At 34.9% G+C, this 14,349-nt stretch overlaps 1 protein-coding gene across 2 annotated transcripts in view; it reads right to left on the bottom strand.

Moving 5' to 3' along the window:
• The window catches only part of KLHL1 (kelch like family member 1), a 260,832-nt gene that overhangs the window by 164,274 nt on the left and 82,209 nt on the right, over nt 1-14,349 (bottom strand). For both annotated transcript variants that reach the window (XM_074815555.1, XM_074815556.1), the window contains one exon: nt 12,632-12,768. In XM_074815555.1, coding sequence (XP_074671656.1) covers nt 12,632-12,768 — 137 coding nt within the window. The remainder of the gene's footprint in view (nt 1-12,631; nt 12,769-14,349) is intronic.

Genomic DNA, 14,349 nt, shown 5'->3' with positions numbered 1-14,349 from the left:
TTGAACTCTTCATTACCAAAAATGATTTTAAAATTATGGGAATTTTTAATTTCCAATAACAATTTCTATATGAAATTTAGAGTTAAGTATTACTATGTATAGAAAATAATTTCATAAAGTATTCCACAGCCATAAATATATGTAGTTTGCGAAAAATGAAAACACCTCCATCACAGTAATATGAGAATTCTTATAAATTAAATAGCCTCAGTCTTTTAAAAAACTGTATGATTATTTACACCCTAATCATGCTACATCTTTCTTTGAGCAACCATACTAAACTGGTCTAATCATGTGGTCATTTGTGACTACTGCCATTGTATTTCAATAGCACGGCAAATTACAACATTGCAGAGTGATAAAGAAATCCTATTACAAATTAAAATCTCCCCTGAGCAGGAACCTTCTTGCAAATGTCTGGCCAAAGAGCAGAAAAGTATATTAGCCAAAACGCGCCATGAAGTGGTACCTTTTAATCTGTTGGTCTGAAAAAAAACCTCAAAACACCTCTGCTGAATAACTGAAATGTCATGTTTTTAAAGAAAATTTGTCTGCTGACTTATAAAAATCAGCTTTTTAGATAGCAACATTAAGATACTACTTTCTCCTTATGAAGCAACTGCCATTCATATACCTTAGCTCTCCTTAGATACTTGAATTTAGTCACCTGTAAGATATACATACAAATAACAGGAGTAAAAACAATAAATAATTTTAGCTGTGAGTCTAATAAAACCTTTCTATAAACTGTGAAGAAAGATACTTTAGTGCTCTGAAACACACCTGAAGATATGTTTTTCCATTGGCTATAGAAAAATAGTTAAAATATTAATTTTATTGTTGGGATTATTTGATAAAGATTACTAGCTTGTACTTGCGTAGATGATTGATATATTAATAATTACATCACCAATAACTCAACTATTATACAGTTATTGTATTTGGATATTTTTAGCTTAGTTTCATATATAAATAGAGGAATACAAACTCCAAGTTAAAACAAAGAAAAAATCCTAAGATAAACGTTACCTCAAAAACACACAAATACGGACAGGTTTTACTATCTAAACTTCCAACAGCACAAATCTTGTACTCATACACCAAACTGGATGGGAGATGACAAGAATTATTCCCAAAAGGTCATTTCAGATATAAGGCCTTAGTTTCTCTTAATTCTTTTTAGTCAACAGACTTCAGTACTTAGGTTTGCTTCCAGACTGTAGGTCCTGCTCATCATGCTGCACACATTGAAAACCACTCCAGGAATTTACTTTTGTAAACAAAAGCAAACTTCATACAGAGGAGGGGGGCAGGGGGAGTCTTGTCCCAAAAGAATTGTACTGAACACTAGGTACCTTTCAGGGAGATTTTATTCCAGTGGTCCCTTTCTATCAATGGTATCAAGGGGAGTGGAGTGTACCACCTTTGGCCTCCAATGCACTCTCCAGGCTTACAGAACTAACCTAAATGACCTGCCTCACACAGGTCATTTTGCTACAATCAAAACCACTCAATACACATTCTCAGTATCTATATCTCAGTGAGATACAGCCTTTCTATTAAACTGAACACAATCAAGCCCTGACCTCTGGAGGACAAAAAAAAAAAAAAAAATAAGGGGGGGGGGGGGGAAGGAAAAATGTCTCAAGGACAAAGGAACTCAGCTTTCAGGTTTGAAGGAGCAGCATTTTATTCTCCACACCTGAAGCTAGCTCAGAAGCAGGAACACTCACTTCTGCCAGAACAAGCTTCTCAGCTTCTCAGGCAATGATTTGGCAGCTTGTGCTGTGGTAGCACAGAGTTCAAATCCACACTTAAAGAACAAAAAGTTACAGACATTTTTAATAATGAGTCTGCCTTACAGCCTAATGAAATCTGCTTTCCTCTCTCCTGGATTGCACTGCTGGGAGAAGTGAATACTACACTTCTATCCTGTTTGGTGGGTACATTTCAGCACAGTCGCTGTGTGATGGGCACGGAACAGAAAGCTGGATGAAGGTATATTTTACAATGCAGGGACAGGAGCAGAGAAATGTATGAAATGTGAAGACGTCTTTCACAAACTTCCACTGTGATTTTCCTGAATTTTTTGCTTTCTTTTGCAACTGTGGATACACACCTAGGCAGCTGAGCTCAGTGGAGTGGATATGGGTACACGTCTCCACTGCAGGAACTTTGTAAAGAAGAACATTAAAGAGGCAGCTCATGCTGCAGCAGCCTGTCTGATCATTTCACTGATATTGTTTAGGCAGCAGCATGGCATGCACCAGATGACCACACAGAGGGATGGCACTCCACTCAAAGGAATCCTCTCACTTTTCAGGCATGTCCTGTATTAATTTTCAGTGCTGGGTTTATTCTCTCTTCGGAGATGGAGAACTTAGAACCTAGCAGCTTTAAAAATGCACCTTGCAGTGCACTCAGTTAACTGTTCACCCCCTCCACACTCACTGATTCCCTGAGTCTGCCTGTATTTATTCTTACTGACATCTCAGGAGTAGCAGGCTGCACCACAGTACAAGGAAACACAGTCACTAGCTATTTCCTGATAACAGTCTTGATCATTCTGAATACTCTAAATTTATAGATGCCCAGTCCAGAGCTCATTTCCAAGCAATTCTCATATACTGCACAAAAAGAATGAGAAAACAGCTGGTTCCTAATACATAGTTGCAAATTCTGTCCCTTAATGGAGTATCCTGGGTAAAAGGAGGAACAGTAACAGTTCATTTTATTGTATAACTCCAGAAATGAGCAAGGACTTAGTGTCCCAGTGACAGGAATGGAAAACATCTGTTCCAGCTGGAAACAAGATCCTCAGAGCAGGAATTGCTCAAAAAAAAAAAAAAAAAAAAAAAAATAAATTAAGGAGGCAGTCAGTCTCTGCAGCTAATTAAGCTAAATGGGCCTATGAAGATTTTTCCCACAAGACCTGAGTTTTGTGAAAGGCCAGAGTTTTATTTAGGATCAGAAAGACATTCGGTGTAGAAAGGTATTGACTCAAAGCAGGCTGACATCCACAGATGAAGGAGAATGACAGTCTAGTCCTACAGTTACAGCGAGGAACTTTGGAAGATTCTTGCATTGTACACATGGACAGTATAGTTGATAATTCAATCCAGGAATAATCCTTAGTGTTGCACTAAGGCTTTGCTGATGCATTACTTAATGAGGAACGCTATATGAAAATGTGAATCTTGTCAATTGTTCCAGCACTAGTAAGAAATGTAACTGGAACAAAGGTACATATGATCTTGGAGGTGTAGTCAATGCAGAGTATCTGTGAACAGATAACCTGAATGATGGCTTTGCAGATCATGAGATCACCACCACCTTCCCACTTCCTAAACTGGAGCAACCCTGATAAACGAGGATTCTGTGGATAACTGCAACTCTTTCTTTATTGACTCCTGAAAAGGTATTTATGACAAGTATCTGAACCCAGAAGTGAACTTCACAGTGGATCTTCCATATACAGATGTCAAGTTTATTCAAGGTGTACCACCATCCAGTATGACTTATGACCATTTTTCTGCACTCTCCCCATTACACAATGGCTAACGAAGTCTTCCAGGTCAATTCAATTACCTTAACTTGCCCTTTTATCACTCATGCCAGAATTACTGAAACAACTGATCTCCCATCTAAAGTGAATGGAAATTCGTAAGGGCTTATTCTGTGAAAGTGCAAAGTCAACCATCAAGTACATGGCAGAGCAAATGCAGTGAGACAGCAGCAGGTAATAGTCTCCTGCAAAAAGTGCTAGATAGATGGTCCATGTTCACAGGGGTCACTAACATGATACCACTGAACAAACAACTCGAACTTACTCAACGCGTCACAGAGGTTAGAGGCAAAGAACTTCATTATATGTACAGTATCAGGGGTTCTCAATGTGATCAGTACCTCCTAGAGGGGAGTAGTCTGAAACGCTGTAAACAGGCTACCATCACCTAAGAGCCAGGGATCGTTTGTCTGAGCAGATACCTTTAATAATCTATATACAGCTTTACATTTTAGCTATTAAATTAAGCGTGTGTGGCACTTCCCTCTAGCACTGAGGCTAAGTGGAATGAAATGGCCTCAGTTATACACTAAACTGTCATCTTCCAAACCATGGTAGTCACTTTCAAACTGCATGTTGAAGAATGACCCTGTGGCGGTGATAACCCCTGGACTGTATGAACACTATAAATTGGCAGAGGCCAAAACTATGCTGAGAATCATTCTCACTGTTTATTCATATAGACAACTGAGTTTCAGCAATGGAAAAAAAAAAACAAAACAAAACAACCACAAACATAAACCACCAAAACCAAAATACAATCCTCCCTAGGATATTTCATTAATAAAGATTCTGTTCTGAAGGAACCTAAGGGTTCTTGTGCTTGAAGGAAGTTTCATTCGTTGCTGTCTGCCCTGTGTGTGTTATTAGACATAACATTGACAGAGAAGACACTTGACAGTACTTTAATTAAAGAATCTCCCAAATAAAATGTAATTAAAACCAATACAGTAGGGTTTGAACCTCTTCTGTGTATGATCCACGCTCTATTTTTTTTGTCAGATGTGCATAAATAAATCAAGGAATTTTTGGTTTTTTATTGGTTAACTGATTTTTGCTTTTTCAGTTTCATTAATGGTATGAAAGCACCAGCCTATTCTTCTGATCACTGTTGGGAATGCATACTAATTAGATAGCTCGATGCAGTATGAAGAAATCTATAGTAACTTCACAGATCTGTTGTAATAAAATAGCAGAAACTCAATCTCTAGTTCCAGTCCTATCTAAAACATTTAAGCATAATTGCAAATTATGAAAACTCAAGTTTTAAGATCAAGCAAGAAGCATTACCTAAGAAAATGAGGTAAAGAAATACTCTTCTGTATTACTGCTTATCTTGAACTCTAAAAAGATCAAAGAATATACATCCATGTATCCCAGGGCACAAGCATCTCAATCCTAGATTTACTGCTATCAGTCATCTTGCTGCTTGAAAAATGAAACATACTTTCTGCATAGCCATTGCACATAAGTGTTGGCTTCAGAGTTCCTCAGATGGCTCACATGAAACATTTAACAGACATGCAAAAGAGGAAGCTTTGCGTCCTCTTAAGTTATAGTTCTGCTATATCACAGTCGAAACATACTTTCTTTATTTGAATAAACCAATCAAATGTAGCAAAGAGTGGATAGATTAAACCTGTACCTTGTATTGAAGTTGCATGGTTTTTACTGGTCAGATACTTCACAGAAAAACAGTGGGAAAACCTTTGTGGTTTATCCTTGTAAATCTATGCAAACCACAAGCACAGCAGCATTTACTAATAAATCTACATCATATACATATAATCTGAATTCTACAACTTGTAATTACATTATAATTTAGCTTATGTGATTAGAAAACTTCATGCTTATTTCAGATAGAACAATATGCAGCCACTGATTTATTGTCTTTCAAAAAAAAAAAAAAACCACTTCCAGAAGTACCCCAAACTCCATCTAACATACAGTTTATAACACATATTTTAACACATCTCCATTTTTTCAGCTTTAATCAAATTGTGTTTTATAGCTACATCTATCACATTAACTTTATAATTAGTCATGTTGAATCTTCACAGAAACTTTAACACCTTTTACTATCTTTAAATCAGTATTTTTGGCAGTCTAATTTTCTGTCTTCATGTTACTACTCTTAGATGGACAGCTGCGTTCACTTAGGAGCAGCTCTTATCAAAGCTGTACAGGACTTAATGCTCTGCTGGTCACCATGTCATTTTACCTTGCCAATTATTTAGAAGTCTATTTGCTTACACATGAGTGAACACAGTCCAGCATCACAGTGTGTCATGACTCTTTCATCTACCTATTTAAGAGATACAGGGAGGACAACTGACCATCATATAAAGCATTTCATAATATAATTAAGTACTGTGTCTCCTTTATTTAACAGAGTAGTATTCTTTTTTTTAAAGAAAAAAAGAAAAAAGTCTGAAAGTACTCTTTTAAAAGAAGAAAAAAAAATTAAAAAATAGTGAGGCAAGCAAAAAAAAAAATTAACATTGTATCTTACGTAAACATTTGTCCAACTTTACTCATATAAATATCCTCAAAAACATGACTAGATTTATTTAATATGCTGATTTCTCATAGATGGCAAGCTCTTCCTGAAGTTGATTAGAGTTCAAAATGTTCATTTTCCTTTGCAAAGTAAATAATATCCTGACTTTACACAATTGGCAAAGAGACAATACAGACCTTTTATTTTGGTTGGTTTTGTTTGTTTGCTTGTTTGTTTTCCTAAATTAAATTCACTAGTGTTGCTACCTAGCTACTTTGTCTTCCATTGAGATATTATTAACTTATTTTTTACATGGTATGATTTTTTAAAGGCTCAATATCTATACAGGAAATTGCTCTTGATAATAAACAATGTCATCATGAAAATGGGACAACTTGCAAATAAATGTAGCTTTTATTTTGTAGGGTAGCACAATTTTTTAAAAAATATATGCATATGTATTTGCTCTCTACATATATTTTTTTGTTTATATATCTCTATATATTTTACATCTATATACATAAAATTGTTTAGGACCTATTGTAACAGAAAACTTTTTGAATGATTAAATACAAAACCGAGTAAGGAAAAAATGCTAATTTTTTATTAGGCCAAGTTTGTTTAAAAGATGTAAATCTAGTAAATAAACAACTATGACTGATAGAAAGGCAAGGAAAACTAGTATGATGGTAGCAAAATACTATGTTTAGCTCATGAAGTAAAGGAATTCTGATTCTTTACTGGATCAGAATTCTGCTTTATCATAAATATCATTAAATTCCAATATCAGTTTTAAATAAATAGAAAAATAGTCTAATTTTTAAATAAGAGCTATTCACTTTCTTTTACATTTTTAGCAAAACTATATTTTTTTTTTTTTTAAAATATTGAGACCTACAATCACAAACTATTTTTCAAGATTTCTTGAGGTTTTTTCATTACTGTAAAAGGGAAGCAGGTTTCACATCCCATATTCTAAAACTTATTAGAGAAGTACATTTATAGTCAGAAATTACATATTTAAAGAAGATTACAATAATAAAACCTCCACCTTTAGAAAAGCTTCAAAATCACATTTACACCAAAAATATATTTTTACCCTTATATTTCTCTTCCTTTATAATTGGAATACAAATATGCCAGATATGTTCCAACACAACATTTTTACCTCCCTAATAATATTTAGGATGTTTCTGACAAGATTCAAAATGCACTGACTTGCAGAACTGAAATTATAAAAATTCAGCTATTTTACTGATGGTTTAGTGGTTTGATTTTGTTTTTTCTTCTCACTGATGGCTTAGAATAACAAAAGATGATATCAAAGGGCTTGTCAAGTAGTGACCAACCTCTCCCAGCTGGTCTAAACCAAGATCAATTATGCTAAAGGAAGTCTAAGTATAGGTTGTATATGCTGGTAATAAATGTTGATTTTGGAATGGACGAACATTACTCTCCGTGTTGGACAGTTCCATGTTTTTAAGCTGTTAATGATATTAGTAAGCAATCTGCTAAATGAGGGTTTACTGTGTACAACAGTAGCAGATAAAGTAATGATCTGCACAAATGAGGGGAAAAGGAATTATTATTTGTTATTTCCCACATAAGTAGAAACTATGAGAAAACAAAATTGTCAGACAGCAGATTTGGAAACACCAAAGGAAATATATTTTACAGAGTTTAACTCACTACCACAGTATGCTGCAGAGGCTGAAACTATACATGCTTTCAAAAGGATTAGACAAATTCACATCTGATCACTGACTACAAAAGTAGATGAAATTATGTTCCATAAAGCTGGAAGCTAGGAGGATATGCCAGCCAAATTATGACTACTCGTATCATGCTACCAGATATCTACTATCAGATATTATTACTGGCAAGTCTCTGAGTTAATGTATTTATGATCTGAGCCAATACAGATGCTCATCCAGCCACAGTTACAGAATGTGTTTAGAAAGGGACCAAAGAAAGAACATTTATTAATGATTTCTAAAAGTAGACAATATAATTTTGTTGTTTTGAACAAACTGGAGTTATCTCCTATTTCAACGATTCAGAAGAAATGGCATGGAACAGTGACCAGAAATTCTATCCAGAAAATCATGTCCTTTCAGAAGCGTATGGATGTTTCTGGAAGCACAGGTAAGAACTATTTTAATTAACATGAGCTAAAAGGAAAAATTGAAGATACACAAAGCAGTGTGTACTGGTTACCGAACTAATATTATTCCCTTTTTTTGTACTGATGGATATAGCAGATGTCAACAACTCTCCTCTCAGACAAATATACCTATCTTTCTTCAGGTCTCTGATGTACAACACCACCCCTTCACTGAACTTCAATTCTGATATTTTGCAATGGTATTTGATTTTATTGATGGAACTGAAGGGTCTGGTATCAGCACAGGATACTTTTATCTATAGTAATACTTTTCATAGTTACACATATTTTACCCTTCCTGAACTACTATTTAATATGTATGATACATAGTCAAAAGGAAATAATTTCACTAGATTCTAAAAAATATAGACCTGACTGAATTACAGTTAATATAATGTGGAAATGGTTCCCTTTTTTAAATCACATCTAAAAATATTTGCAGTGTAATACTCTTAACTTCTAAGCTTTTGCAAACAAGCCCATGTTCAGCTGTATTTTCATGAAATGTTCAGTTGTCCCCAGGGGAAAACTTCTAACAGCAGCAACTATATGCAAAATTAATTTTTTCTTTAATCTCATTGAGCTAAGAAGGTAGTGACAGGAAAAAGAAAACAGAAGAATGAATACCTCTCCGTTTGTCAAAATTGTTTGTTATTCCTGCAGTAAAAGAATAAAGAGCTCAACTGGCCACAGACATGAGTTGCTGAAAACTTTCACATACTGTGCAAGTCAGCGATTGGAATTTGGCAGCTGAATACTACAGATATTCTGTCTGGAGTATGTATGCTCCAGATTACAGATTAAAAGGCTGGATGGGAATTTCTGTTGGCTGCTACACTGCTGTATATAGAACAGCGATTATTTCCTTTATTTTTCAGTGTTCCCCTTGCCCACATCCAGGCAGCACAAAGAAGAAAGTGAACTGACTCAAAGGAAAAGGGAACATGAACTAGACTGGTGATAAATCAGGAATCAGAAGGCAAGAAAAGAGATTAATTATGAAGTTAAATAAATCATGAGAGATGGTGGAAATGAAAGGGAAAGGAAAAAAATAAGGTTTGAGGGAACAGGTCTTGATCTGGCAACGACAATGGGAAAACAGAATGATTAACCGAGGAGCAAAGACTGTCTTTAATTTCAATTAACTCAGTAAGCTTGAGACCATGTTCTAGGAATTCCCTGATCACCTGTGAGTTATCACTGAATTGTCCGTAGCACTTCTGAATGCTTTCTCCCTTTGTACAGGGATGGCCACATTTATGACGAGTCTGCGTATCCAGGCTACACCCAAGGTTTGTAAGAGAGACTGCTAGTTGGATTTGGCTTAAACTGCCAGGATCAATATAGATAATTGTGTTCCAATGCCTGCAAATGTTCGCTAGCACTGTTTAATTTACTTGCATAACTGTAGCTAGGAAATTTAGGAGTCTGATAAGACATGATGCAGAAAAAAGGAATAGAGAAAGAAATAATCTAACATAATTTCAAGAGATAAGGGCACAAGCTGAGACTAAATCAGGATAAATCAGAATAAATCAGGATGAAGAACCTGATGGAAGAGAAATGCAAGACAGAGTAATCAAAACCAGAATGGTCTATGGTATCCAATACATGTTCTCTTTTAGCATGTAAAATGGTCTCATGTTTCCTGAATCTCATCACTCTTCTGTTGTCAGCAAATACTGGTGAAGTTTCCTTTTCATGTGTAAACATAAGAAGACATTTTTTAAGTCTTATTTGGTCTCCAAAATTGCTTAGAATTAAAAGAATAGTGGTGTATTACCACTGCAAGTGACAGAAATTAGAGACCTTTGTTAACACATTAAGTTTCTAATTCTTCAAGGTCACATTACGATAGAACATAATGTTGCCATTTTTAAGGTAGTCTGGGCTTTATGTGACAGTTTAAAAGAAAGAACATTACAGATGCAAATTCACATAAGGCAAATTAGAAAACACTGGAATTATACTACCTGTGGATTTCTCTTTTCACCCATTTGTGAAGACTGGTCCTTATTTGCCTAACACCAAGAAGAAACCTCCAAATTTTCCACCTCATATAATAAACAGAGTACATCACACCACATAGACAAATCAAGGAGCATAAAGCAAAAATCATAATCTTTTGAAAAATCTTAATCTTTTGCAGAAACAGGAGTTTGTGTTTTCTAGTTTTTCGTTACCTCATCCAGTCTCCAAAGTTCTCAGAGATAGCCAATAAAGTTCTGAGATAGCTTCATTCATATTGAAAATGGCTAAGTATTTTTTTGCTTCCTACTATATCTCTTTTCTTTTCTTAATCTACATGCTGTCTTTCGTTGTCAATATTAACAGTGCTATGTGTTTGCACATGATCTTTTAGTGAAAACTGAGGCAAAAGAAAAACACAGTACTTAACGTATTTCCACAGTTTTGTTCCCAGGGGAACAACACTGTCCCTCATTTTCCTCTTACCTCCTCTTCCTCTTACAGAATGATTTAACATTACCACTAAGGCCTTTTGTTATTCTGACCCAAGGTATTCTTGATTTTGCCTCAGTATTCCTGTGCCATTCATTTTACACTCATACCTAGTAATCAGACTGTACCCTTCTTGTGCATGATGAAAACTACTTACATGGCCAGCAGGTTGAGGGAGGTGATTCTCCCCCTCTACTCTACTCTCGTGAGACTCCACCTGGAGTACGGTGTCCAGCTCTAGGGCTGCCAGAATAAGAAGGACACAGACCTGCTCAAGCAGGTCCAGAAGAGGACCACGGAGATGATCAGGGGGCTGGAGCACCTCCCTTATGAGGACAGGCTGAGAGAGTTGGGGATTTTCAGCCTGGAGAAGAGAAGGCTCCAGGGAGACCTTATAGTGGCCATCCAGTACTTAAAGGGGGCTACAGGAAAGATGGGGAGGGACTCTTTATCAGGGAGTGTAGTGATAGGATGAGGGGTTCAGTTTTAAACTGAAAGAGAGTAGATTTAGATTAGATATTAAGAAGAAATTCTTTACTGTGAGGGTGGTGAGACACTGGAACAAGTTGCCTGGAGAAGTTGTGGATGCCCCCTCCCTGGAAGTGTTCAAGGCCAGGTTGGGTGGGGCTTTGAGCAACATGGTCTAGTGGAAGGTGTCCCTGCCAGGTGGGGGGGGGGGGGGGGGGGGTGTGCTGGAACTAGATGGTCTTTAAGGTCCCTTCCAACCCTAAATGTTCTATGAGTCTATGTTGTTCACTTCATGGATCCCTAGCCTGAAACCCTCTGGATGATGTACATTCCTGAACACCAACACCACAACTGAAGGGAGTATGCATTACTCTTTGAACGTGTAGAGTACTATATAAATGCATATGATCTGACATTCCTAGAACCTGAATTTCTTGAACATGATTCTCAAAAAGAGGATTTTTTAATTTAAATTATGTTTATTTGCAGTTTCTGTTTTCTATTAGATAGTAGAGTTATTATGTCATAAAATAAACAGCACATATCCTGATTCAATATATCAAAGCAACCAGCTACTTATGATTAAATTAATATACGTGTATTTACAGAGGATTAAAACTACAGGATATGGGCTATCTATTTTAAATTGAAGCTAAAATCAAATATTCAGTAGAAACATCATGATAATATATTGTTAATTTAAACAATGTGAGGATGTCTTTTAGGAAAGAAATAGAAAACAGCATGTATATATACTTACATGATTCATAGGCAAGAGGAGACAAATTCAGACTACAAATATTATTATTGACATTTCCTCTGTTTTAATTACTTTCTTTTGTAACTTTAGTATTCTTTCATATTAATGAACTTCAGATACATTGTGCATAACAGCTTATTTAAGAAGGATACAAATCTACTGTGCATTAAAATGTAATAACCATTCAGAAAGAAGTTCTGAGTTATTAACTCTGAGTTATGAGTTATTCATAAGTTTACATTACAAAACAGTGTACCAGTCTCTAACAGGAAATGAAAGTGACAACATCCAGCTCATAATAAAATATTTTTAAGTACTTTATTATTTACAATTTTAAAGATTTATGTTATTATTTAAACTGAAATTTGACTAAGACAGTAATATGGGGCTATTCTTCAAAAAATACAGCTGTTCATTCAACGATCTCTTGTAATCTCAGTCATGCATATGAGGCAATCTTTTTAAGTATTTGAAAACTGAGAAAAATACATAATTTTCTAGAGTGTCCTCTTGTACTTACCAAGCCTGACATATTTAACAGTTTGGAGATAAGAGATCATTTGAATTCAGCCTTAGAAATGGTAAATAAATGTTTAGACGGATTGAGATTGAAAAGAAAAGCTATTTAGAAAATAAATATAATTCATTGTCATGTAGCAAACAAAACTATCAACATCTTTCTCTATAGGAAGTATAACGTACATAGTACAATACCTGTATATGCAAACTGAACAAGATCCCACAGTGCATTGGGGTCTATGCCTTCCATTTTGATCTCTTCTTGTTTGGCTTCACAAACATCACTTGTAAACATGGCAGCAAAGTAGTCAGAGACAGAACTGAGGACAAGTCTGCAAAAAAGTTAGAAACTGGTGTCTCTTACATTGATATATGTATTTAAAATTTCATATATATATATTAAAAAAACTTTTTACAGAACAATTTTTCATAGCAAATATAAATTACCAGGAGCAATATAGTATTAATGCGTGTAGGCAGCAAAACACAGCATGACATTTAATTCTAATTTGGTTCTGCTTCCTTTGATGTGAACCAAGTGGCACATCAGCATATGACTATAAAGCACAAATAGAAATTAGTGCTCAGTCTTTCTGATAATTTTCCAGTCATGTAGATGTCCCAGTTGTTAACAAGATAACCTCTCAGTGTCAATAAGAGCTTATTAGTGAACCACATTTCATACTCCAGAGGTACTCTGCATTGTTCTTAAATGCTTATTTTTTATTAACTTTACTAACAGCATGTGACTTCACACAATCCTTCTACCTTCAGTAAAACTGTTAGTATCTTAACATGCTATTCATTAAAAACATAACCAAAAAAAATCATTGTGTAATGCAACATTTCTGTTAAGAAGCATTTGCAAAGGAAAATAATTTCAAAACACTTACAAAATGTGCATGCCTTGTTTGGGGATCTGATTTAGATAATCAAAATCACAGCAAGTACCAGGTATGATTGTCATTACTTAAGCTAAGGCATTCTTCTAAATACCATCTACAGTAATATTATGATTTTGTTAGGAATTAATATTCACAGATGATCTTGAGCTAGAAATGTGGTACAGCTATAGTGTACCACATGCTTCCATAAAAGATGGGTCACATTTTTGGATTAATTTGAAAATATAATATATAAACACATTGACAAAAGACACAAGAATCACAACTGGAGACCTTAGAAATCAAGAGGAAATATATATCCATTTGTATATTGTTAACTATTTTATCCCAGAAAAAAAAAGATACTGAAAATAACAAAGTTACTGATTATCAGACAGTGTGGTAATTGATCGCTTTTGCTCTCTTAGCTCATTCCTACAGCAAAGTAAAATATGACAGTTTGAAATGGCTTCATAATTTCACAGTGCTCTAAGCTACTATATTTTAACTGCAAGTAGGGCAGCTTGAGAACATATATATGATCTTTACTCTGGCTCAAATGATGAGCAATGACTAATTAGGTGTAGTAGTTTTATCACTTCTCATGTTGTGTTCAACTCTAGTAATCATGAATTTTAGAATTCAAGATTCTAATTCATAAACAGTTCACATTTATATTAATGCAATTAATGAAAACAATAGATGGTTACAAAAAGATGAAATTAGAAATATACTTTGTTGCTATCACCAGAGACTCCTAATTCACTATTTATTTATTTATTTATTTACCACTGAGGAACATTTACTCCTGTGTTTATTTATCTCAGCTGAACATCACAAGTGCTTATATAGTCTATTTAGTCGACTAAGATAACTGTACAATTCTGGATAAATAAAATTTTATAACACTTCTTCAAATACTTTTTCTGATCACTTATTTATAAGTGACTTTATTCACTGTATTAAGTGGCTGATTTAAAAAAAAATCATAGCAAAAAGGAAAAAACATGACAAACTGATTATTTTCTA

Source organism: Strix aluco, chromosome 2 (genome assembly GCF_031877795.1).
Source record: "Strix aluco isolate bStrAlu1 chromosome 2, bStrAlu1.hap1, whole genome shotgun sequence".
NCBI classification, from domain to species: domain Eukaryota; kingdom Metazoa; phylum Chordata; class Aves; order Strigiformes; family Strigidae; genus Strix; species Strix aluco.
The sequence above is the reverse complement of the archived record's forward strand: the minus strand, read 5'-3'. Positions and strand labels throughout refer to the sequence as shown.